Raw genomic sequence first — 27,103 nt, forward strand, 5'->3', positions numbered from 1 at the left:
ACCCGATTAAAAAATGGGCAGAAGACCTGAATAGATATTTTTCCAAAGAGGACATGCAAATGGCCAACAGGCACATAAAGAGACGCTCAACATCGCTAATCATTAGGGAAATGCAAATCAAAGCCACAATGAGGTATCACCTCACACCTGTCAGACACCTGATGGCTACCATCAAAAAGAACACAAATAACAAATGTTGGCGAGGATGTGAAGAAAAGGGAACCTTCATACCACTGTTGGTGGGAATGTAAATTGGTGCAGCCATTGTGGAAAACAATATGGAGGTTTCTCAAAAAACTAATAGAACTACCACATGACCTAGCAATTCTACCCCTGGGTATACATCCAAAAACAAAACAACAAAAACACTAATCCAAAAAGATACATGTACCCCAATGCTCAAAGGAGCATAATTTACAATTGCCAAGGTATGGAAGAAAACTAAGTGTCCATCAACAGATAAAGGATAAAGAAAATGTGATATATATATATATACACATATACACATATACACATATACACATATATATATATATATATATATATATAGTATACTGAGTAGTATATATACATACTACTACTCAGCCACAAAAAAAAAATAAAAATGTTGCCATTTGCAACAACATAGATGGACTTGGAGGGTGTTATGCTAAGTGAAATAAGTCAGACAGAGAAAGATAAGTACTGTATGATATCACTTATATGTGGGATCTAAAAAACAAAACAAACCAGAGAAAATAACTAAAAAGAAGCAGACTTACAGATATGGAGAACAAACTAGTGGTTATCAGGGGGAGAGAGAAAGGGGGAGAGGCAATATAGGCATAGAGGATTAAGAGCTATTAACTATTATACATAAAATAAGCTACAAGGATATATTGCATAGCACAGGGAATATAGCCAATATTTTATAATAACTATAAATGGAGAATAACTTTAAAAAATGTGAATCACTATATTGTACACATATATATGATACTGGACATTAACTATACTTCAATAAAAATTAAATGATAAAAATTATATTCAAAATATAATTATGAGCAAAGTGAGATGCAGAATATCTGCAGCATTGTACCACTTAAAACTTTTAAAAGTGAAAAATAATAATTAACATTGTTTTGAGTTACTTACATGAGTAATAAGAGTAAAAACCAGTATGGGAATGATTAAACACCAAGCTCAGGACTGGAATTTCAGAGGGAGTTTGGGAGGAAGTAGTGGGATAAAATGGGATCCAGAAGGGGCACACAGTTATTTTAAATTTTAAGACAGTAATTTTAACGTTTTATTAAGTTAGTGGTTGATACATGGCTTCCTTGTATGTCTACAATATTTAATAATAATAATCTTGCTATTGTTAACTGATAACATAGTAAAGATGTCTTTGGACAAAAGGTTTATGGAAAGCAGAAGTCCTGATTTCAAATGGTACCTGAACTGTATCAAATAAAAAGAAAAAACAGTAAGTATGTTACGAAAACAGCAATTTAAGCCACATGAGACACTGTGATCAAATGTCCCAGGGCAGGACTGCATGCACCATTAGCTAAAGCAACATCACCTTCATTTCACAAAAGCAATTAGTACACGCTTCAGTTTTCAAAGCGAGCAAGGATTACCTACTCTTAAAAAGTTATTAAAAGCACTTGGCTTTTGACCTTTAGACTCAGCTGGTCCAAGGTACGGGTCAGCTTTTTTCCATTGTAATAACAGTTGCAAAATGTCATTTTCTTAGACTCCATTTAAAAACAGGAATGCTACATAAGTTATTGTGATTCAAAAACATGCACACTTACATAAAGACCCAAGTGGGTAGCTCACGTCACGGTGTTTTATTAATCAGTTAAAATATTTTAAGTACAAATAGGGAGAAAAATACAGAGCAAGGAAAAGAAAGCAGGCACACACAGGACAGATAACGCATTCTGAGCAGATCCAACTCAGCAGCTCATTTTCAGTACTATCTGGGTAAAGAAAAAGACAGAGAGTCACAAAAGAAGCTGCAGAGTCAGGGTATGTGTGGGTCGGAGGTGGGATTAATGAAGACGGAAGGCCGGGAAGGTTCACTCTGGGAATACTTCATGGGCAAAGTGGGAGTCATGCTCAGGGTCACAGAAATAAAAACATTTTTTGTGAATTGGCCTCACAAGAATGGGAACTCGGAATGTGTGTGGCGTTGACTGAGGAGGTGGGTGCGCTGTTTCTACCCAACTGTCCTGGCGGCATCACCAAGCAGTGGTTTGCCCTAACCTCCCTGTTAATGTTAAGGGTCTTTCCAGACTCCATTTTCTTATTTTCCTTTCTTCCTTTCTTAAAATATTAAATGTTTATTTTTTCCCCTTTCCCAGCCTATTAACACTCTGCTCTGAGGTGCTGGCTAATCCTTGGGGTATGCGCACAGTGGCTGGTCACAGAGTGTTGTTACTGTCTTAAATGGGGCAAAAGGGCATTTGCAATAGATTTTCAGCTCTGCTTTGAAATCGTATTTCTAGGGTTTACCCTCTATGTTTACCTTCAGTTGTGCAATGATTACTCCACGCCAAAGAGTTTTGGCTGGAAACATAGCCTGGGCTCGAAGTCATCAATTTATACAAATGATCACTGAGGGACTAAAGGAAACCTTTCCCTATAGTCCTTTCTTACTCTAGCGAAAAAAAGAACAAAAGAAGAAAGAAAGAAGCTTAATATTATGCACACGATGTTGTACATAAATTGGAATTCATTACTTTAAGTACATTTCACAAACTGACAATATCCTAAGTGTAACATTGCCAGTGTTGTTCTCAGATTATTTCTGTACATGCCATCTGCATACACGGGGCACTAATAAGGCAAACACTGGGCTGTCTTGCCACTCCCTACACTTTCCAGCCTGTTGCTCATGGCCACAGACAAGTTTTGCTTGTGACTGGCTGCATGTGGTCTGTAAAAAAGAAAGGGTCTCAGTCTTTCCCTGTGAATCAGTGGCACAGTATTCTACTGTGGTGGGTTCTGTCCTAAATAAGCCCTCTGCATAGCTCCAACAAATCAATAACTCTTAGAACACAAAAATCTCCTTGTGTGAAATAGCCACGAGAAGGCCTGATATGATAACTCATCTTCACACTGCTGTGTGTTTGGTCCCATCACCTCCCTTCCCGCCCCTGTTGGTTTATCATCTCATTTGTCCACCCAGGAGCTACACATGAGTCAACGTGAGCATGCTAATTTCATTTGGCTGGAATTCACTAAATGAAATCCTAGCTTCTTGTCATAGCACAAAGGAAAGATGTTTCTACTGTAGTCTGAAAGGACACGTTCAAACTTGTTTTCATCAGCGAAAAGTTCCAAAGATTGTCTTATCAGAGCTGAAAAAAATAGGTTTGATGGCATCTTCTTTAAGATGAGATGGGCTTCATTTTTTAGTTTTATTTTAAATGCAGCATATTGAGCAGGTATATTAGGAATGTCCTTACTCATCTAGTTTAGCTCTCTTTTTTTCCCCAGATATTTATGTTGGTGAGAAACCAATAACACTGTCTAGACCTCTGGGATATAGTAATCAAGCATGAATGGAAAACATTCAGAGGTCACACTTCAATCTGGACCTACAACATCCTGCTATTCAAAACCAGATTAGAGATGATGGCTGATGATAAACTGAACCACATTGAATGCTGAGTCAGAGATTTGAGAGTTGTCTGCAAAAGCCTAAATATGTCACCAAAAAAATCTACAAGATGAAACAAAGTCTAGACATCATTAAATGGGCTGAACCCCTGCCCCAACCCTAAGCTGTCAACAGCCAGATGCTATGTTGTGACTTTTACATCAGCATCCAGTAAATCAGGAATCCTTAATCTTTTATGGAGAGAGGTTTCCTGAAGTCATGGCTTCCTGAGGGATGTGTGTATGTTTGTGTGTGCCTGTGTGTGTGCACAGTTGCCTAATTGTGCTCATACTAATAATAAACCCCCTATGGAGACAGCAAGAGAAGAGAGAGAAAAGTGATTTGTGGAGTCAGGTTGTTCACAGATCACCAAGGAAGATTTCAGCGAGCAATAATAATGCCATATTTCTTTGCTATGTTGTAGTCATTTCCATTACCTACACGCTGTTGATTTGTTTTTTTACTAAGAGTGTTCCTGTTCTTGACAGAAATAATTTGCCAATTGGAAACTCCTGCAACAAAGGATCAAAACTGCCACCCCTCTTTCATGACACGGAATTCAACACTAAGATATTTTTACTGTCAAAGAATGAGAAGAAGGGTCAGTATCTTGGCAAATCATGAAAATGGCCATCTACCCTCTCTACTTCCTGGTTGCTACTCCCAAGCCCTTATTGGACTTTCCATCTGGAACACATGTGCATTATACTGAATGTAAGGGTGGGTCAATGACTGTCTCTAAGAAAGGCAAACTTTACTGCTTCCCTGCCTACCCTGGAGTAAAATCATGGTGGAGGACTCTTTTTTTAAAATTTTTATTCACTGGAGGAAGCAACCAAGTGAATCAACCCTGTTACTAGTTTGAAATTTTGTTTCAAATGTTGAGAAACGTCCAAATAACTTACTGAATATACCAGTGCTACTGTGAAAAAAATTTCAATATGCAATGCATTAACACCCTCCTGGTGCATGTGTGCACACATATCACTACTGTCACATTCTCATAGTGACATGAAGGCTTTTCTCTTCAATGATTCAAGTGATTTCATTTCCATGAGTAATAGTGGGAAAGTGGTAATTATGACTTTAAAAGTTAGTTATGTCAAGGAAATTTTCACTTATAAATGATGTTCATCAGGGTGCAAATGAGCATGTCTCTACCAAAGTACAGAAAAACCACTAAGTAATGATGAGATAGTATGGATCTTTTGTTAAAATGCACATGGATCAGCAGTCAGTTCATGCTGCAGAGCGGAGAGAGGTAGGGGGAGGGAGGGGATAAGGAAGAAGAAAAAGAAGCAGGAAGGAGAGAAAAAGAAGAAAAGAAAAACAGGAGGGAAGGAGGGAGGGAGACAGATTCTGACTGGCTCAGCAAGTACCTTATGGTTATCTGGCAAATCATGCCTTAGAGTCTACTTTTCTGTGCAGTTTACTTTTTTTCCTGCCAAATAATCTCTAGAGTACTAAAGTCCAGAGACAGTGTTTAATTATCTCTGTATCTTTTCTATCACTTAGCTTGGTGCCTTTCACAGAGTCAGCATACAGTCAATATTAGCTAATTTGTAGTTAGAAAAAGGTTATGCCCATCCAGTATAAAAACCCTCTGTTACTCTTCATTTCAGAGTTGACATTCTGTCTGCCTTCGTGACAGTACAATGTCTGAGCCATGTCTGACGTTCTCTGTTTCTAGGCCCCTTTATTTAAAGATGAAATGTTCAACCTTAAAACTTTCCTGCTTTCTTTCATTGTTTGGCCTCACTACCTGGTAACAGTAAGCTGCCATAATTAACTAGATTCTTTAGAATATAGTGGTGAAATCACTTCTGAGAGAGAACTAGGCCATGATACATCAACATACTGTCAGTATGCAAAATAGACTTTAATTAAAGTGTGAAAACTGGTAACAGCAATATTAATACAAATTCATACCATCTTTGGTAATTTTATCATTGATTTAATCAACATCTGCACTGGGTAGATGATGATTAATTTTCAAATTATTGAAAGCAATCTAGAATGTTATTGACCTGAAATGGACTAGAATTTTTGAGAACATTTTATATAGGAAGCTATAGAATTGCTTCACTCTGTATTCTTAATCCTTAAATTCTATTATCTCAAGTATTTTTCTGCTCAGAGTATAATATAACCTTGGTGACTGGTAAACATTAAAGAATATAATAATTATGCCATATTTTTATTGTGGTGTAATGATTATGTCATGTTTTTAATACAACTCATCTATCATAATTTTTCTTTTCTTTTAAAAATCCAAATAGGAATATCCCTTAAAGTTATCATGGAGAGAAAAGATGTCCTTACTTCCACTTTGGTTCCATAAGAAATTGTGTGGAATAACAAAAGACTTAGGACAATCTACTTTAGGTCTATAGCCCACGTACGTTGAGACCAATCTTGTCCATAAACTGAAATATTTAAAGCACAACTTCCAATAAAGTTCATTCTGATTTGTGAATCAGTCAAAAGCATCCCATTTTAGATAGACATATTTAAACTTCAGTACACTTCAACTTTGAAAAAAGGTCAGCATCTCATCTTAAAAAATGATTAAAGATATGACTTCATAGCACTTTGGACATACTGAGTCTTTGTCCCATGAGGAGAGTGGCCAGTTCAAAGATGCACTAGCTTGTCTGATCCTTCTTTGCAGAGAGGGTCTCCCTTGGCTCTGCGGGGACACCCACTGATGGTCTGATTTATTTATGTTTACAGGTTACTCTGCTCATGGGAGGAGTTGGGCCCACAGGGATGTGCAGAAGAGCAGTTTAAGCTGGTGTTCCTCAACCTTTAGACTCATGTCCCGTCCCTCTCTCCCACCCTTGATTTCTTTCTCTATCTTCAGCATTTTGTAAGATGTAGTTTGCACTATGAAACCAATAAATGGATTGAGTGTGTTTTTAAAAGCCACATGTGTTCTTTCTGATACTGCCCCTTACAAATGTGTCTTTTCTCATTCCCCCAAGAGTCACTGGTTTAAAGAACAAATCAGTTATGAGTTTCAAACAGCCCTCAGTGTCCAAAAGACACTGTCTAGTTCTTCCTTAATGAAATAGAGTTTATCTTCCCTATGCTGGGACCCTCCTGAATTCAAAGATAGAATTCAGATGTCATCTTCATGGCTGGCGGTTAGGGATTGTGTCTGCCTTGGGTGTCCTTCAGTGCCCAGCATGGTGTTTTACATACAACAGGTCCTCAATGAATATTTGTAAGATTAATTAGTGATGATGGACAGATTCTGAACATTTTTGAGTTTTGCCCATGGACACTCACCAATGGATTTTTAAGGTGCTACCAAAAAATACCCTAACTTAAGTGGGAGTAAAAATAGTAGTGCATATCTCTCAGGATTATTCTGAAGATTAAATGAGAAAGTGCCTTTAGAACTCTCAGCATAGGTTCTGTTACTTAGTTAGGTAATCAAATGGCAACTGAATTTTTGTTATTATATTTATTGTCATTGTTAAAGCATCCAATGATAATAGCTACCTACTGCTGGGTGCCACATTTAGTTCGTATTACAAAAAAGTTTAGGTCATATTACCTGCCTAATCTTTGGCTGTGCCTGAGAAAAGAAATCAACACTACAGTTGTGAGTGTGATTATTAAGGGGATGAAGAACTTTGGTCTTTTCCATGGTTAGATCTTCATCAATAATTCCAAGTAAATGCCTCAAAAACATCAGTGTTTGTTCACAAGCAACGGGGGAAGAGCACAGAAGGATCAGTGCGAACTCATCATCGTTGCAGGTAGATATCTCCAACACACACCTTCTGGATGGCAAATCCTCCTTCTTCAAGAATGCAGATCATTCTTAAAAGAAGTGATGAGAACCAGAAATTGGAAAACACATACAATGTCAAGTTTAACTTCAGTCTATTCCTTAATCATTCCTCTGGAATAGAGACTTTCCAGTGGAATGTTCTCTCAAATCCAGTTTTGGCTCCACGATGCAGCTTCCCATGTGACTAATGAATATACTCCTCCTACCAAGCCTTTGATTTCGGACGCCATCTTGTCATTGCAATTATACTGACCTTTGGAAAACTATGCAAACTGCTCACACATACTATTCTAAATGAAGAAAGTTACAGAAGTTTCCCTCCAGAAGGGGAGGTGTGGGAAACATCCCTTTCGAGTGGCAGTCCTGACGCTGAGCACACGTTTTCCCATGGCAGAGCTGGGCCACGTGCTTGGCCGCTGCTCTCTCCCTTGTTTGGCTCCATCTATACAGCAATTTCCAAGCAGGTTCCAACTCGCTTGGGAAGACTCTCAGATACTGTATATCTAGCCTGACAAACACGTATGTAAGGACTGATTCCCTCATCGCAGCGTGAACAGTTATTCTCAAGCCACTTCATTTTGGATTTCAGCAAGTTTGGCCCCAAAGTCACCTTCATTAGAGTCTTCTTTGTTTTGCTCCAAAGGTACAGAAGTAAATCCCATTTGCCATCAAAATGTTATCTTCTCATTTTCTGGACTGGTTGAAATATTTTTGCCCCAAAGACTTAGGCAGATTATAGAGGTGTCACGCTATAGTGGTGACGCTTCTTTGGAAGCAGGGCACAAAGGAAAAAGGAGTTATAACAACCAAAACTGATGGAGGGCTCACTTATGCCAATGACTCTTCTAAGTACTTTGCACAGTAGCTCATATGATCCTTAAAACAATTTTATGACACAGGTACCATTATCCTTTTTATATTGGTGAGGAACAGACTGACTTGCCCAAAGTTACTGAGGACAAGAACCAGGATTCAAACACAGGCAGTCTGATGTCACAGCCAGCTCTCTGAGACTTGATATTATGCTTCTTCTCATCAAAGCTGGCCTCAACGTCAATATGCTTCTCATTATTGAAACAGTAATATCTAATTTAATATGTGCTCACATCCTTCTCCAGGAATGTGACCATGTCTCATGAAGCCTCATTAATGGCTGTCTCTCAGGCCCTTTGAAATGTTCTATCGTGTTGCACACATCTAGAGAAGTCTTTGTTTACTGGAGGAGTCTGCATATTTTGAGGCATACATCACTCTTGGTTAAAAGGCATTTTATTTGCCCTTACTTGCTTTTCACGGTGAACCAATGAGCAGAAAACAGTTCACAGGAGTCAGTGTTTGTGGTTGCCTGTCATGGGAAATGGGCCAGAATTCCTGATGCCCTACTGCACGGAGAACCAATATGCTACACAGTATGTCAAGCATTCTTTTTGCTGGTGAATTGGAGACCTGGTCAGCTGAAATGTAAAAATCTATTTCACAAAAGACAGAAGATGCTGTACACTCAACAAAACCCAGGGCGAGGGTTTCCAACCTAATATTGATACTTGAAGCATTTATTTTATGTCCATTGAACCTCACCTGGACTGAGACTGGTCTAAAGTGTCCTGACTACTCCATAGGCAATTTAGTTTCTCTTCTTTCTCTAAAATGTTTAGCAATGGAACTAGTGACACATGTTTCATAAGAGGTTGAAGTGTTTAGAATTTTTTCCCTTATGTCATGTTTCCTTAATAGGGAGAACAGGTTGAATACTTTAAAAAAATCAGTGTGTTTTATAAAAGTTTTATATTATTGAAGTTGTTCTTACCTTATTAGATGTTGTTAAATAAGAACTAATATTTAGTTTATTTTTGGTTTATGTATTCATTCCACTTCCAAATTGATGAAAGCTATGGTACATAGGTCGTCTGGGTTTTGCCTTACTTTCAGTCTCTTTCTGTCTTTCTCATCTGAATTTTAGTTTCTTTCCCTTTGCCTCAGAGGCAGTCTTATTGGTGTGTCAGTCCAAACTTGTTTGTGGAGCTCTGTCAAATATACATCAAAGATTTCCACCCTTCTCATGTATGAGAGCCCAGCATCTCAGTCTATAAGAACTTCTGACTAGAGGTATTTGAAAGCCACTGTAAGTATTAAGTTGGGATTTTTAATTTAGGGTCTATGGATAGAATTCAAGGCATCCATGAACTTGGATGAAGGAAAATTACATTTTTATTGTCACTAAACTTTAATTGAAATTTAGCATTTCTTCCAGTTATGAATGTTGACAAACTGCCATCCTGCACATGCAATGGTATTAGCTGTCCCTGTGACTTTGTCACCAATAGGAACCAGACTTTTCCAAATCACATTACAGTTGTTGTAGAGATCACCAAATATCATCCACACTCATCCTTCCTCCCCAGTTAGAGTAGTTGTCATACCCGCTCCCCAGATCACACATGATGGTGGCTTTTCTGTACACCGATGTTCATGTGATGTTGCTGGCCTCATTCAGCTACCAAACAGGAAGGTTGAAGATTTGCATGTTGGCCACCCAGATATGGGTGCCATTCCCCAGGACTTTTTATAATTATTGGTGACAAGAAGATGGATCAAAGATGACTGTTTAATGCCATAAATTATAGCTGAGCAATAAGAATCTGCACACTGGTATCTTTAAAAAACACTGAATTTATATTTATTTCCCTATATTTTAAACACAATACCTTGCGATAGAATTCATTCATGTTACAGTGCCCTGTCAAAATTTTTTGGTTTGAATACTGTGATCACTCTATTTCATTCTAACTGATTTCTGCTATAATTCTATATATTTTATTTATACATTAAAAATGTAATTCTGGAAGAAGTGGTCCCTAGGGTGCACCAGAAAGCTGAAGAGATTCATTGGCACGACAAAGGTGCAGAAGCCCTATATGAAAGGATTAAGGGGCACCAAGTTTTAAGAAGTGAAATGCTCCCTGAAGCCAATATGTCCCTGTTTCCACCGAGAGGAGCAGTAAGGACACGGAAGAGGCATTAAGATGGATGTCTGATTTGCCCAGAGAAGGGCTGTCAACCCCATCTGTCTGCCACTGTTAACCTCAAAGTTCTAATGCCCTGAAAATGTAGTGCCATCCTATGCTTTTAGGAAAGAAGACAAGGACTGGGAATAACGGTTGGAGAGCGAGTAGGAGTGAGAGAACTCCTGCGGGCCGGGGTTGGGCAGGAAAAGGCACTTACATAGGGAGGAGGATGCAATTAAGACAATCTGTTCTGTCCCTCCTCACGGCTTGAAGGCCTTTTCCTTCAATACAGCAATTCTGTATTTTGTTTATCTAAGGCTTTGGATTCTTAAAAATAACAGATGGAATCCCTGTTTTATATGTAAGGGAGTTTAGGGCAAGGAAAAGGTCAATGATGGTTTGCGTACATTACATCACTTGAGGTAGAAGAGCTAGGAACTGTTAAGTTATGGGGGGGGGTGTGCACATGTGTGTGCACATGTGTGCACGCAGAGAGAGAGAAACAGATACAGAGAGACAGAGACAAACAGAGAGCTAAACTGATTGAAAGAGAAAATACCTAACAAGGAAACATAAAACTCTGTCTCATGGCCACTCTAGTCAGGTAAAACCTCTGAAAGAAACTGAAATCTCAGATTAGTTTTTGAGAAACTTGATGAAAGTCATCAAGGTCATGATCCACATGGAAGTAACATTTCAAGTACTATTAAGAGAAGTATCTCCCTTCAGAGGCTGCTAAACACTTCTTACCTGTCACCTCATTCATTTAACAACGTAAGAGAAGCAGGAAGTTTGGACTTTCTACTACCCTCCATTCTGTAAGTAAGGGCAAAGTGGTATGATATAAAAGAAAGGCTGTATCTGATGTTTAGAGAAGTGACTTTTTGTGGATAATTAGCAACTAATATTTAGCCTTTGGTCAGTTGGGATGATTGGGTGCAGAGAACTTTGAGGGAAAGGAAGTACATTCAAGGTATGGATGTGTACCAAATCGGTCTCCACTTGATTGAGCTATGAGCCGCACGCCACAGGGGAGGACAAAGAGTCCCCAGTAATCAGAGTCAGCTGTGGTAGCCAAAGTCCTCTCTTTTCAAGCATTGTATCTCAACATTCTACTGTGCTGAGTTACCCAAGAGGTCATATTTGCCTTAGAGAAACCGGACAGTATAAAGAATTTCTTCCTTCAGTGGACCTGGAGCAAAAATCAAAAATCCTAGTTGCTGTTAGAGATGGGAAAATGTTTAACTTTTCATTACATGTAAAAAGTAACTATCTTTCTCTAAATGGTCTTCATTCAGTGCTGTATTTCGGACTGACTCCATATAGACCATTAACATGTAACAGTCAGATGACAAGACAGAGACAGCAACTTTTCAGGGATAATATCCTTATTCAAAGAGATCAACAGCTGTAAAAACCTCTTCATTTATGAAAATATAAGAGGAAGTATGGGAAGCAGAAGCATTTTAATCAGCCTTAGTCTCAAATTAAAACACCAAACCACAATAAGACATTTTTGTGTTATCTTTAATAAGACATTATTTCTTGAATCTTTCCATCTGGCACAATGTATTTGTCAAGATAAACAACAATAAAGCAACCATTTTCTAAAAGAATCAACCAATCATAGTCAAGGACTTTATATTCCTATATCTTATGTCTTAAACTTCCTCTGGTCAATTGGAAACTGTTATCACTAGATAATCCACCTTAAAAAAACATACTATAAAGTTGGATTTCTTCAAGGTATCATATTTTACTTTAAAGCCATAACAGAATGATTAAATTCAAAATATTTTACTCTCTCTCCCCTACCTTATGGTAGATTTGACATTGTTTACTCTCTCCTCATCTTGGGCAATAATGTTTAGTTTAACAGAGAGAAAGATTTTTGTGAGCATTTGAGACAAACTTACAGCCTACAACGATACGTAACTGGCAGGTTATCTCCCTAATCTGCTTCATCACAATCACAAACCTTAACTTTCACCTCTTCAAGTCATGTCAGGACAATTAGGCCAAAGTCAAGTGGCCTTTTATCAAGAACACACAGCACAGAAATTTGGGTTGATAGTTGGAGGCCACTTCTGATATTTTTAACCATTTAGAATTTCATTCTGTATACGGAAAACAATTGGATCAACCAAAAAGGTTAAGAAAACATAATCTTTTGACCCATCCATGCAGATGACATTACATATACAGACTTAAGAGAACAAACAGAAGGAGCCATCAAACACTATTGGGATACTGTCCCTGGATTCAGAGAGGTTTTTATTTTTATTGAGAGATGCTATTTTATATCAATTTATGAATATTCTTAATACCAGAATCAGGCAGAAGTTCCTGTTTCTTTAGTGTACCCCTTCAAACAGTCTGCATTTGGTCGCTGTCATATGAGCCTTAGAACATTTGAATTGCGCACTGTATTTATGTTTTATTATATTTCAAACGTCTGCCTCTAGCATACCTGACACCCTCTTGGAACTCAGAGCAGCCCTAGGCTGCCAGAGGAAATACCAGCAGGCTTTCACCAAGCAGAGCAGATCACTCCCCTGCCACTCAGCCTCCTAGGCCCCCCTCCTGCACACACACCAGGCCACCTCCTGCCAGACCAGCTTCATAGCTGACCCTCATCAGCCCAAAAGACCTCGGTGCTTTTGCCTGTGGTGTTCATCACCATTAATTTCCTGACATTCGAAAGGACCTTGCTTTTCTTTTCAAGGTTAGAACAACAACTCTCTCATTAAACCTTATCTAGAAATAATCAGATCAAAAACCAGAGAGGCGTTGCAGTTAAAACAAAACAAAACAAAACCCCAAACCACTCCACATACGTTAAATGCTAGAACGAGAGAGATTGAAATCATTGCCATGACAGTGATGAACTTTATCCAGCTGATGAAATCATTCATTATCCGAATTAATAACTGTGTCTATATATTTAATTGTTTTCCTTTTCAGACGTCGTCCTCACCCTCCCCCCTTCCCGCCTCACCTGCCAGCCGTCTGTCTCGGGTGTTTTTCCAAATGACATCCAGGGCTCTGGCCGTGGAGTCTCGGATGTGATCGCTGAAGGACCTCCGGAGAGGGGCTCTCAGGGGCCGCGCCATCACGTGGACCTCAGGTTCCCCCATCCGCTGCAGCCACAGAGGACTTCAGCGCCGCCCTGGCGCGGCGACCATGCCGCGGGGCTGCTCCTGCAGAGGTCCCTCCCCGGCTGCGGGCTGTCGCCGTGCCAGGCGGCCAGGCTGCGTGCGCGCCGGGCCCGGGGGCGAGCGAGCCGCGCGCGAGCCCCGCACCCTCAGGAACCCGGCATTGCGGCTCGGCTCGCGCTGCGGCCCGGGGAGCGCCGACTGCAGGCGGCCGCCTGGCCCGCCGCCAAGTCCGCGCGGCTGCCACATCTGGAAAGGCTTACAAATGAGCCAACGACACCCTCGCGCAGCTCTTGATCTGCCTTCGTGGCTGTCTAGATGATTCTAGCTTCCTGTGTAATCCAATAACCTGACTTGGTACAGCATGGCTGTCGGTCTACTCAATAACTTGTCCCCCTACCCTGGCAAGCCAGGCACCCTTGCATTTTGGAAGGAAGGGCCAGGCAGGAGGCTGAAAAGGGAGGGAGGGTGACAAGGGGTGGCAGGTAGGGTTCTCTTCCACTTTCAAGGTTAATTGTCACTGACATTTGAATTTGATTAACTCATTTTTGTTTTATTGACTCCTGATTTTAGATTAGGCTGTTTATGGGACAGAAAGTTCAACCTTTGGCTGTGGTTGTGGGAAGGAGATATGGCTGTAATGAGCATTCTTCAGATCAGTCTAGATTCCGTCTAGGAAACAGACACCTGAGTTTTAAAGGAAACATTAAACAGCTCCTCATATTTCCCCTCTAACTATGCTTACATCTACTTATATTCAGTGGTTTAATCAGATAATTCTAGGTTTTGCCCCTAAGTAAGGTTTGAATGTCCCCTGGTTTTGTGAATCTTTTAGTTCCAAGTAAGCCAACTTCATCATTATAATTGCACATCAAAATCTCTGCCCAAAAGAATTTTTTTTAAGTGCCAAGTGTCATTAAATCAGAACATGGGCCAACTGCTTCTTTTACAAGGTATGTTTCTGAGCTTCTAAAATGCCAAATAAATCTATTTCTTTGCCAATTAATTTGACTGATTTTCTGCCTTTCAGTGCATTAATAATCCTCTCTTTTCTCACTGTCTCCTAAATCCAATCTTAAAACTTTCAAGGTTTGGCATGGAAGCTTAATATTGGCATCAGATAGTACCTAAGGGCTAGTTCATAACCTTTGTGAAATTACATAATGCTGTAAAAGCACTTCATACATAGTAAGGCACCATGCAAATGCTATTCATTAATTATTTTCATAATAATTTTAAACATGAAATCATTTTCAACCCACACCCATCCCATGTCTGAATTTCTACAGCATGCATCCTCCTTCCCATCAACTTTGAAAACTGAATTATACAAAGGATGATAATTAAATTACTGCAGCTGTGCTCACGAGTTGTAACTAACACTAGTACCACTGCTTACTAGTAACCCATGTATTGTTCCCAGATTGTTCACATTCATGAGTCTCTCCAACCGAGAATGTACTTCTTGGTAGATATTTACTTCTTTGCCTTATCATTGGGTTGGGCACTGATCAGGAGGTAGTAAGTACCGACTGCTGCAGTACGTAGACCTCTGTATCTGTGGGAGACAATTCCAAGTGAATAGCCTCGATAAAAATCTCAAAAAAATTTGATCTCTAATACCCGGTTCTATTTTAAAATGAAGTACCCAAAGTCTCTCTGTGTGTATGTGTGTATGTGTGTGTCTCTGTCTGTGTGTGTTTCTGCTTTAAAGAGGTCTGGGCACCTTGAAGCAGGTTGACTCATTTCCTGGTCAAGCTGAACAGGACAGGTCTATGTGGACCCCTTTGCAGAGGAGCAGCATGAAGCAACCATAGCATGAGCAGTGAGCCACACACTGTTCTAGGCATGGGTTCACTGAGGATGAATGATATCAGCTCTGTCTTTGAAGAGGAGAAATCACATTGACCACAAACAATTTCAAAATAGTGTGATGTATTCTATGACACAAGAATGTGCAAAGGAGCACAAAGGAGGAAAGGGAGCTTGGACTCCTAACTCCTCTTAGGCACTGACCTCAGCTAAATTTTTAGAACCATATGACAAAGTCAATAACATACAATCATTTCCAGCATGGATATCAACAACCGATTATCTGAGTCATGCCGAGTGACTGACTATAACCACCCAAAGCTTTCCTTTACCCAAACACAAAAAGGAAGGGGAAGCAATAAAGGGGAAATCGCATTTACTGAGTACCTATGATGCACCACAAACTCTTCTAGCATTGGCTATAGACTCATGTATAGACCACTACCAATGTGATTATCTCCTCTTTAGAGACGAGGAAGCTGAAGCACAGAGAGAAAAGGATTGAGAAAGGTCAGATAGTAATTGGCAGATACAAAGTTCACACCCAGAGCTGTCTGCATTCAAAGCTAATTAACCTCCCAATAGCAATTGGCCAGAAATAAGTCATAATGAAGAGCTATCTAGGCTCAGGTGATAATAAGCTCTGGGCCAAAGCTCCATAATTGCAGTCAAATAACCACCACTGGACCTACAGTGCGGAAGAAGCCTGAGTTTCAGATGGGTTTTAGGTGATCCCAGCTATGGAAATGGAAGGGCAACAAGTCAGGAGAACCAAGTCCAAGTCAGTGCATACTGTTTAATGATGGAGTATCCAGGTCTGATCTCCAAAGTGTTCCAGAATGACCCTCCTCTTCCTCTGCAGCACTCTCATTCCAGGACAATACTCCTAATACTTAGCTTCTTGGAAAAGTCTACTTATCCTAAGTACAGATTCCATTAGGTAGAATAATCCACAAACCCAAAATCTCTAAAAGGTTTTTATATTTAAAAAGGAAATTTACCAACATAAATGTAACTTTTATTGACAGATTATTGGAGAAGAGGAACACAACTAAATGGTTTCAAGCAAGGTGACCTTTCGTTACTGATCTTCCCAGAGCCCAGAGTAGGGCTGGCAACTTGGCCCCTCAATTCTGAAAACTCATTAAATCCAAATTTCATCACAAGGCTTTTCAAGTCCTTATGAATGAATCTTCGCCACAAATCACAGATATGGTGTAAAAAACCTTCTAATATATAGTCAACCTTAAATTATTTTTATTTTTCACGGTCTGCATTTATTGGCCATTAGAAATATTCCACACAGAAAGTGTGCTTTTCAGAATCCACTGCTTACAGAATAATTCCTTAAGTTTTATCTCCACGAATTTGAGATGATCCAAGTCTCCTGTCACTGTGAGAGGGGAGGACAGTATGTGATAATTAGTGTTGGTCTCAGCTTGGCAGATGGGAGAAGTGGGAATATGAGAAGTCACTTGGTGTTTTTCAAGATCCCACTGGGAATTATAAGAGCAATGAGAACAGTGACATTATGCTCTGATTGCTTCTCAGCTCCTTTTTGTGATAAAGGGCTAGTTTCAGCCATGGGTGGAGCTGCTCTCTGACCTAGGAAAGCTTTGCAAACTCTTCCCGATCCCTGGAGAGCAGAGATTCTTGTCAGTATATTAAGCTGGAAAGTCTGGCTTAAGTATCTTCCTGATATTTTCCATCTAAGAAAACTATTCCACTTTAGTAATGTATTACAGATTTTGATCTAATTTTGTCTGATTTATAAATTTCATCTTCTTACTATGAACAACATTGTTAATTTTATAGTGTTTCTAGGTTCCCTGTGCTTTGATCTAATGGCAGGGACAACTTTTTTCCCAAGCCTGTGGAACATAAATCCACTTTGGTCTTATGGACACTCTTGTTTGCTGCTTCAACTCATTTACGCCTTCTTTGGAGCAATTAGAATATTTAGGACTACCCACAGTGTTGGTAGGTTCTTTCAGAATAATGTGAATAATGATGGGAAATATAACATTTATTAAGAGTCACTGCCACACAGGGATCTGGGTCTTTGGTACAGGAAGGAAATTATTAAAACTCCATTTGGTTAAGCCCTGTAAGTGATCCAGCCCCTGCAACAGGACAGAAGGTTTAGTGAATGACAGTGTCTACCCTGGCATCATAGGTCTGTCTCAAGGGCTATAACTCCACAAAAGGAGTTCTCTTACATTATATAGGTATCCAAGAGCCTGAGAGAAGAATTCATAGTATGAAGGTTCTGAAACTCTGAGAAATGTGTAAATGTTCCTGTATACTCCAGTGAGTAATACCTAACATGTAGATTACATGCTGCCAATGACCATTTCGTTTTGCATTTTGTTTATTTAATATGACCATCTTGGTACATTTGCTCTGGTGTAAGTGGCAATTTTATTTCTTAATTTGTTTCTGCATTTGGAATGCTAAAGGTTACACTGAATTTGGTTGAGAATCTCTCTTGTGGTAAACTCTGTTAAATGTTTTCAAAGGGTTCCAGCCAAAGTTGTGTACACTAACTACCAGGTATCTATTGATACTTGATAGACCAATAGACCATGATGACGATTTTCTTCAAATCAGTGATCTCTGACCTGGGGGCAAACAAGATTCTCCTTGGAAGGCAGGAAGAAAGTCTTAGAATCTATAGCTATGTATGTAGTTCTTAAAATATTTCTATTTTTGCCAAATACATAAAGTATGCAAGTATAGTGATTTATGATCTAATTTATAAATAAACATATATATTAGAGTTCTATGCTCAGAAAGTTTTACTGATGGGAGTGAGTGATCAAAAAAGTTCAGAGGCTGTTTCTCTGCAACTACTGATATAAACCAAAATCACACTGTCTTTCAGATACTCTTTCAGACTAAAATCAACTTGTGGGGGCATATTGTTGAATAGATGCATAAAAGGAAAGGGTGTAATAGAACATGAAGTAAATATAAGGAAAGAGAGAAAGACTTCCTTTTCTTCCTGACTGATGCAACAATATCTTATTTCCTTTTCAATTACTGAATCTCATTACTACCTATGCTTTCTGAAACAGAGTTCACCTGGGCTGAGAAAAGTTACCTTGCCCATGAGAAAGGAAACTGCCATAGACTGAATGTTGTGTCCCCACCTCTCCCAATTCATATGTTGAAACTTAATCCCCAATGTGATGGTATTAGGGGTGTTAGGAAGTAGAGCTTTTAGAGGGGTCATGAGGGTGGAGCCCTCATGAATGGGATTAGTGCCCTTATAAAGAGACTTCAGAGAGCTCCCTTGTCCCTTCTGCCATGTGAGGGCTCAGCAAAAAGACAGTGAATGATATGAAAGAAAGATATGAACCAGGAAAACTTTACCAGACACTGGAATCTGCCTGCACCTCGATCTTGGACTTCTTAGTCTCTAGACTGTAAGAAATAAATTTCTGTTGTTTATCAGCCACTAAGTCTATGGTATTAAAGCAGCCAAAGCAGACTAAGACAAAGAAAAGCTTTATTTCAGTCTTGCCCCTTGACAGCTTTGCAGTCTTGGGACAGCATTTTCACAATTGCTAGAGGGGACTGACTAGATGCTGAGTGTGGCCCAGTGGGGGAGATGGTGGTGGTGGATGTCAGATTCACATAGGATGGGGCCACCTCTCCTACTGAAGTGGAACAAATAGGTCAAATGATTCTGCTGGGATAGATGGTCTCATTCCACTTCTAAACAATACCTCAACAGAATCTTAACTATTAGTACAATAGTTGGCCATTTTAATATTTTCCTTAAGCTATTTCTCAGTTGCTTTGAATATGTTTCTTTAGAAATATTTATTTATTTTGGTTTACTCCCTTCTCAATTATTTTTTTTCTTTTTTCTATAGCTGACTCATTTTCTATACTGGAATTTTTGGCAGAGACAGGAAACAAAAGCTATTAGAGAATGAGAAGAGGGAGTAGTGATGCTCCTAGAATTTTTTTTAATGTAATGATTTTAAGTTTTCTTCTATGTTATGATTTCAGAAGGTTAAAATATTTTTAATTTCTACAGAAAATCAACAAGGATACCTCACCAATGCTAACGCTAAAGAAATAATACTTCTGTAATTTATATTTCCTTAGAAAAGAACAGGCTGTAATGGTAAAATGGTATTTTAGATACAGTAAAACCTTTAGAAGGAAATTATTCCCTTTTACTTACTCTTCATTTTCTTTTAATTTTTAATTCTTTCTTATATCCTGTTAGTTTCCTATTCTTTATTCCTCACAGTGTAAAGTTCTAGTATATTATTAATTAAAGGAGTCCAGCATTATGACATAGAATTACAGTGTTGTAATTTCTCTGCTTACTCAGATTTACACTATATTGTAACAACCTGAATTGCTTTTAAATTGTATTTACTTCAATTCATACTAGCTATCTTAGGTTTATTTATATTGAGATTGGGACAAAAAAATTACCTCTTTGCAGATGGGGGTAATACCACTGATTAATTTTAAAAGATTTACTATTCTTAGTGAAAATTATAATCACTCTCTGAGGCCTGTTGGAATCTGGACTCATCCCATTTTTCCAATCTTCTCCCCTTCCAAACACAAACTCGGTGTTCCAGCTGGCTGGGCTGCACCATTGCATCACCCTGCCTCCTGCATTCCACTAGCCTAACTTTGCCAACACCATTTGCCTTGCCTAGAAATGTCTCAGATCTTCCTTTCCAGTTTTTCACAGATTTTATTTCCCCCAGATCCTCTCTGGATCACTCCAGCCTAGGTGACCTCTCTCACCTAAATGTCTAGAGTCTCTTGACCATTTTGCCCCTTAGCTGTTGTTATTTACCTTGCCCAGCATGCTGGAAGCATTTTCAAGGGATATGTCCTCAGGGTCTAGAACACGGAAATCCTGAGCCAACTAAACAGAAGAGGCAGGAAAAGCAGCACATATCAACATCATTTGTTCCTAGTCTTTTCCCCGTTTATCCCTGGCCCTTGGCTCTCTAGTGGAGGGAAGAGAGAGAAAGTGAGTAAAGATGGCTGGACTTGGATTAACCTAGAGTAGGGATAATAGGTTCCACTGAGGGGAAGTAAAGACTGTAGATTTACTAAAGAATTATAATATTTATATCAGTTGTCACCAATATATGTTTGTGATTTGTCAGTGTCACATGGGCTGTATCTAGGATTCCAAAATTGCAAATTAGGTATGTTTGTTTATATCATTCCTCATTTCTCTCTCTGAACATCTCCAGTACTGAGCTCGCTTCCTTATCCCTAAGTCATCCAAATCTTTCCTCCATCTGACTGTCCAGAGTCACCACTGCACAATGGACTAATTCACCTCCAAATATCCCCCATCTCACAGAAGTTGAAAATCCTATTGTCAGGGGCTTGACAATACTCTCTGGGCTATTCCAAAATGAGGGTTAGTCCCAGGAGAGGAGGGGGAAGGTGTAGGGCTGTAAAGGAATTTGTATTTAAAACAAGAACTTGGTCCAAATAAACATCTCCTTATTGAATGTGAGTGGTGGGACACTCCCAGCTCCTCAATACAAGTCTTTGCTCTTTTTATCTCCTCCTATCATGTCTGCATTTGGAATTATTTCCACTGCTTTAAAATGTTGTTTTTATTTGATTGGGCAATGAATAGGCTGGCTCATGGCAGATATGTGAAACTGTATGACACAACAGGGCATCTCTGATTACTTTGCTTGCTCAATCAACTTTTCACGTGTGTATATTTTCTCTCATCTTGACCATAAGCTCTCGGAGGGTAGTGTCTCAAAGAGTTTTATAAGCCCAGCACACTATTTGGTAAAAATAGATATCAGAAATATTCCTGGTTTTATTTATAATAAAATACAACCTTTCCCTAACCATTCAGTGTCATGATCATTTTACTTAAGCCTTAGGATTTTGTTATGCAGTACAAACTTTGAAACCTATACTGAAATTTACATGCATGTGGAGGAAGACTAAATTGGAAAGTTTCATTGACATTAACCAATGATCCTTAAACTTTAGTGTGGATAAGAATTCCCTAGATAGTACACTACATTTAAGATTCTTGGGTCTAAGAGGAATCCAGGAATCTGCATTTTAAAACAAATATTCTAGAACATTCTGAGGCACATTTTAATAAACCTTGCATTAAAAGAGTACAGTTTTATTTTCAATTGAAGTGCCATTTTTCTTTCAATCAAAAATTATTAAATGTTCTTTATGTGTGAGACATTTAAAGATAAGTCAGACATGGATTTTATTATATAACATGAAAAATAAGCTTTAATCATCATAATAAAGGGTATGAAGGGATAAAAACTTTATGAGAACTTCAAATATAGTACTGAGAGTTCCCGGAAAAAGGGCTGATTTTAGAGTAGTGGAAATCTTGGAAGCCTTCAAAGAGGAGGTGTATCTGGAAATCTGGAGACAGCAAAAAAGGAAGTTTTAGGAAAAGGTAAGAGAATTAGCAAAGACACTGAAGTAGAAAAGAGCAGGATGTGAAGAGTGTGAGCAGTCCTGTGATGGAGTCCTGGGGGTGGCTGGAAATGAGGTGGGGAACTTGGCTGAGTAAATAGGGCTGGAGATTGTGCAGACATATCTTTATTTGGATGAGACTCCTAAGAGAAAGTATAAGGACAGACAAGGAAAGAAAAGCCAAACATCATTGCCATGTAACTTACTTAAGGCTTAGGAAGGGATTTAGTGAGATAAAGATTCAATCATAAACAATATTTCTTAATTATATTAAATATGATGTTAATGAATTCTATGATATGAATATGTAATCTTACTTCTATGTGTTCTATGATATTAATGCCTATTATTTGAGGCAAACAAAATAAAATTCACAAATTGGAAGATTAAGACCAATGTTAAATCCACTAAAATAAAAATCAAAGTGCTGCTAATGTATTTCTAAAATATAATCCCATAGAATTGACCAGCACTTTGATTTTTATTTGTTTGCCATCCCTATCACTTACATAGTTAAACACTTATAGAAATATAAACCAGGCTAAGTTTTAGAGAATCACAAAAACATTATGGGGTGTTCCTTTGTGCTCCTTCCTCTTAAAAACAAAACAAAACAAAACCTGAAATACCTAAGAGTTAAATAATTTCACTAAAGAAAACAAAAAGGAGGTAAGCTGAAGTCATGGGAAATTGTAGAGAAAGAGCAAGAGGCTGGAAACCTACCACAGATGGAGCAAAGACTTTCCAGATGTGGAATTCTTCCTATAGAGTTGTGCTGTCTCATTTAAGTTCTACGGGGGGGGGGGGGGGGGGGGAATGCATCTATGGTTTCCTTCTAACTTCTATCTGTAATCTAACTAAACCCCCTCTGCTGAAATTTTACATTTTGTTTCCTCCAGGAAAAAGTCTTGCTATCTGTGATCTGCAGTTATTTTTTAAAAACTAGCTTCCATTCCATATGGGAGCACTTTCAGAACGCCTGAAGGTATTTGTCTGTCTGTCAGAATATCTCCATTTGAAAAGACATCTCTAACATCTCTCTGTCACAGTCCCTTTGTCCACATCACAGAAAGTCCAGGGTACTTCTTGCATGTGAGGATGATGGAGTCACTGCTCTGTTTATGCTCTGCTGTCAGGGACCATCTGGGAGAATGGCTCCTGATTAGCTGCAGAGTGATGAGTGCCATCTCAGAGTCAGGGTCACTAGTTAGACTGAGAAGACTTGTTTTTTTTTTTTCAAGGCCCCCAAATTTGGTGCTTAAAATATTACTAAACAATGAAAGTTTCACAATATAATAAATAAGCCAGCTTCCCAATTTACTTTCACAAAATAAGAAAAGCCTTATGTCCTTGCGGTCACCTGGCTGAGCTTTGTTTTGCACAGATGAAAGCTACTGTTTTCATAATTGCAGCAGGAATGCAGTCCTTGGTGGTCTTTGGGAAAAAAGTCATGGAAATGCCCCCACAACCCACAAACGCATGTGATTTTTTTAAATAAAGAAATACCAAGTCATAAAATACAAGTTAAATCTAGTAGAATTCAGTTTTTTTCCCTTTAAAGGTATTTTATTTTTTAAAATGTATCAACTATCTCACTTCCTAAGGGTTTGTTTATATTCCTCCCTCTTGCAGTTTTACACTCTTAGCTCTTATTATTTAATATCTTACTGACTATACTTAGAGGAATGAGGAAATGTGAATACAGTCTAAGGAAAATATGAAATTGCTGAGGGAACAGGAACTGACTCAAACAAATTACAATGCAAATTAAAAACTGAATGGCATGGTCAGGATGAAGTTAAGTGATCTTAAAAGGAGATAGTTTATTTGGTCAAGGGGAAAATAATCAATCCACAAGTCTCATAAATACGAGATATGATGGTACTGATGTGGCTGAGTAGGGCTGAAAGAGGTGTGATGTGTTCTATGGGCTGCTAGGTAATTACAGTTCTGTAGCCTAAAAAGGCAGTGTAACTGTAAAAAAATACAATTTTATTGAACATACACTATATATGTACTTCTTGCGAGGTCTTTTAGAATAAAACAAACCAAACAGCAGATCAATATGCCATGGTTCCTCATTGTGGCTGCTTATAACATATTTTGGAAGCTACATATACTATATACATATACATACATATATATATATACACACACACACACACACACACACATATACATATATACACACACACACACATGTATGAAGCAGAAAATAATGCAAGACGTCAGGTAAAATTAAGTGATAGACTATTTTTGATATTAATTGTATTCAATAGAAATTTGGAGAAGGATGGCTAATCATCTGAGCGGAAGGAACTCATTCATGTTAGGTCCAACTAAGAGCCTGAGATGTGAGGATATGGAGTTATCCTGCAGATGTGGGGTGGGGACCTTCTGAGAGTTGTAAGCTGACACCTTGGGAGTCATCTGGGATAGAAGTGGCTACTTTTTCTATCTCTTTCTCTAGTTTGCATTGTCTCTAACTTTTCTTTTTTTTCCTTGGCTCATTTGCCCCATTATCCTGCTACTCTTTGCAGAATAGTTTCCTCTGTGACTCTACCTAACAGCTAATGTGAACTTTCAGCCAAAGCATCTGTTACAAGTTGATTGAGTCTCTGGCTCATAATTTGAATGAGAGGAAGAGGGAGAAGAAGGGAGAGGGAGTGAGAAGGAGAAGGATGAGGAGGAGGAGAAGGAGGAGGAGAGAAAGAGATTGTCCACTGGTTACTCAATGTATTCTCTGGCCTTGAGTCACATGTGCCCCTCACCCCACCTGCCTGACCCCAGTCCAATTGACTCTGGCCATGGATTAGGATGGAGAGTGGGGGTGGTCACAGTGCACACAGGCTGCTCCTTTCAAGGGTAGAATATAAGATGAGCATGAAATCTGTCTGATTCAAACAAATAGCTCATCAAAGAGTGGAGCAATTGAGGAGGCTTTGCACAAAAAGTGGCACTAAATGAGTCCTTGAAGGAAGTGTGTGATGTGGAGAAAAAAATAAGGAGTATTTGGGGGACAGTAAACTTTAGGAGCAAAGGCATAAAGACAGCAATATGTAGATCATATAAACTATATGAATTGTTGCAGTTTTACTAATTTTGGTCATATTTTTATTGGTGTGTATGAAAGATAAGGTAGAGGAAGTGTCACTTCTCAGAGACTGCATTGAAGATACACAATAAATAACAGCTGTTGATAATATATTTAGTAGTAGTATTTTCCTTTTGAAAACTGGAAGAAATTTCAAACAGAAGAAATGAAGTAATCAAATCAGTGGCTAAGAGCAGTTACTTTTGCCTAAAGAAGAAAGGATGAAAGCTAACATAAGTGGTGTGTGTAATATATTTTATGATCAATGAGTTTAAAATTTTTTCACATTAAAAATGTATTAGATAGCTCCTTTAATTGTGGTATATCCAAACAATGCAATATAATTCAGCACTAAAAAGAAACATGCTATCAAGTCATGAAAAGGCATGGAGGAACCTTAAGTACATATTTGTAAGTGAAAGAAGCCAACCCAAAAAGCCTATATGCTGTACCATTAAAGCATCACACAGAGTAGTTTCCCTCCCTAAATATCCTCTGTGCGCCATTGATTCATGCCTCCCTTCCCCAATCCCTGACAACCTCTGATCTTTTTATCTTGTCCACAGTTTTGCCTTTAAAAGAATGTCATATAATTTGAACCGTACTTTCCACTCAGTTTTTCTGTGAATCTAAAACTGCTCTAAAAAATAAAGTCTATTAATTCAATACCCCCCTTTTATCTGCACAGCACAGTGCCAAGTGCTTTTTAAAAGGATGCTTACAAGACTGTTGGGAGGCAAGGCTGAGATGAAACTCTCAATGGACAATGACAAGCCACATATGATTACGAATGAAAATGACAGGTATAGACTATATATGCTGTAGAAGTATCATTTCAAAAAGTATGAACTTAATATGAGCAGGAGTTGTCACAGAAGACTTCATGGTGAAGGTGGAACCCAAATAAGACCTTGGGGAATGGGGGAGTTAATTTCTGGAAGGGAAGCAGGAAGAACAAAGGTCAAGTTATGCAGAAGCAAATTCAGGAGCAAATGAGGTTGCTACCATGGTTACAGCGGAAGGTGCCTGTTAGGGGAGGATGGGAGATAAGGTTGGAAAGGAAGGGTAAGGTCTGATAAAGGAAAAATTTGTTCATCAGCCTGAGGAGTCTTGGCACTTAACCACTACATACAGCATAGTGGTTAAGAGCATGCATTCTAGCCTGTGTTGCTTGCTCTGAATCTTGCCTTGGCCATAGCGTGACTTTGGTTATTTTAGGAAACCTTTCTGAGTCTTAGGTTCGTCATCTCCATAACGTGGAAAAAATTACACCTTCCTTATATGGTTGCTAGAGGATTAAATGAGTTCATATCTATAAAGTGCTTACAAGAGTGCAGGCATAGAGTAAATGTTTGATATTATTATCCACTCAACCATTCATTTGACAAACATTAAGTCCAAAACCCTGTAAAAGGCTGGCACTACACAGGTGCAGGGAAAATATCTGCCTTTCAGGAAATCACAGCACAGCAGGGAAAACATTTGGATAAGTATACAGAAGACCACAGACTTAAAAAGGTAAATAAAGAAGTGATGAACTGTACCATTGTCCTCCATTTATGTTTCCTTAAATCCATAGAAAAGAATGATTAAACATTTATTTTAAGAAGCTTATCACCAGGAACTAACATAGTGTTGCAGGTCACTTACACTTTAAAAACCAACCAACCAACCAACTCATAGAAAAAGAGATCAAATTTGGGTTACCAAAGGCAGGGATGGGGGTGGGGCTAAAGGGGAGGGGGAATTGGATGGAGGTGGTCAAAGGGTGCAAACTTCCAGTTATAAAGTAAACAAGTACTAGGGATATAATGTACAATATGATTAGCATAATTAACACTCCTGTATGTTATATATCAAAGCTGTTACGAGAATAAATCCTCATCACCAGAAAAAATTTTTTTCTATTTATTTTATATCTTTGAGATGATAGATATGCACAGAACTTATCATGGTAATCATTTCATGATGTATTTAAGGCAAATCATTATTCTGTAAAACCTTAAACTTATATAGTGTTGTATGTCAATTCTATCTCAATAAAACTGGAAGAAAAAAAGAAGCAGTTTATAACATTAGCAGTTGGGAGTCACTGGAATGTGCTTCCTGGGG

The 27,103-nt window shown here is 38.7% G+C and overlaps 1 protein-coding gene across 10 annotated transcripts in view; it reads right to left on the bottom strand.

Annotated features, from left to right (window-relative positions):
* The window catches only part of DLC1 (DLC1 Rho GTPase activating protein), a 355,265-nt gene that overhangs the window by 154,847 nt on the left and 173,315 nt on the right, over positions 1 to 27,103 (bottom strand). The window contains exon 1 of one of the 10 annotated variants that reach the window (XM_006201160.4): positions 13,458 to 13,672. The exons of 8 other annotated variants lie outside the window; for them this stretch is intronic. In XM_006201160.4, the coding sequence (XP_006201222.1) occupies positions 13,458 to 13,596 (139 nt within the window). In that variant the 5' untranslated portion in view covers positions 13,597 to 13,672. Of the gene's footprint in view, positions 1 to 13,457; positions 13,673 to 15,108; positions 15,173 to 27,103 lie in introns of those variants that run through there. One more of the 10 variants, XM_072950361.1, reaches the window with a different exon arrangement.

This window comes from Vicugna pacos, chromosome 26, assembly GCF_048564905.1.
Source record: "Vicugna pacos chromosome 26, VicPac4, whole genome shotgun sequence".
Classification (NCBI taxonomy): Eukaryota; Metazoa; Chordata; class Mammalia; order Artiodactyla; family Camelidae; genus Vicugna; species Vicugna pacos.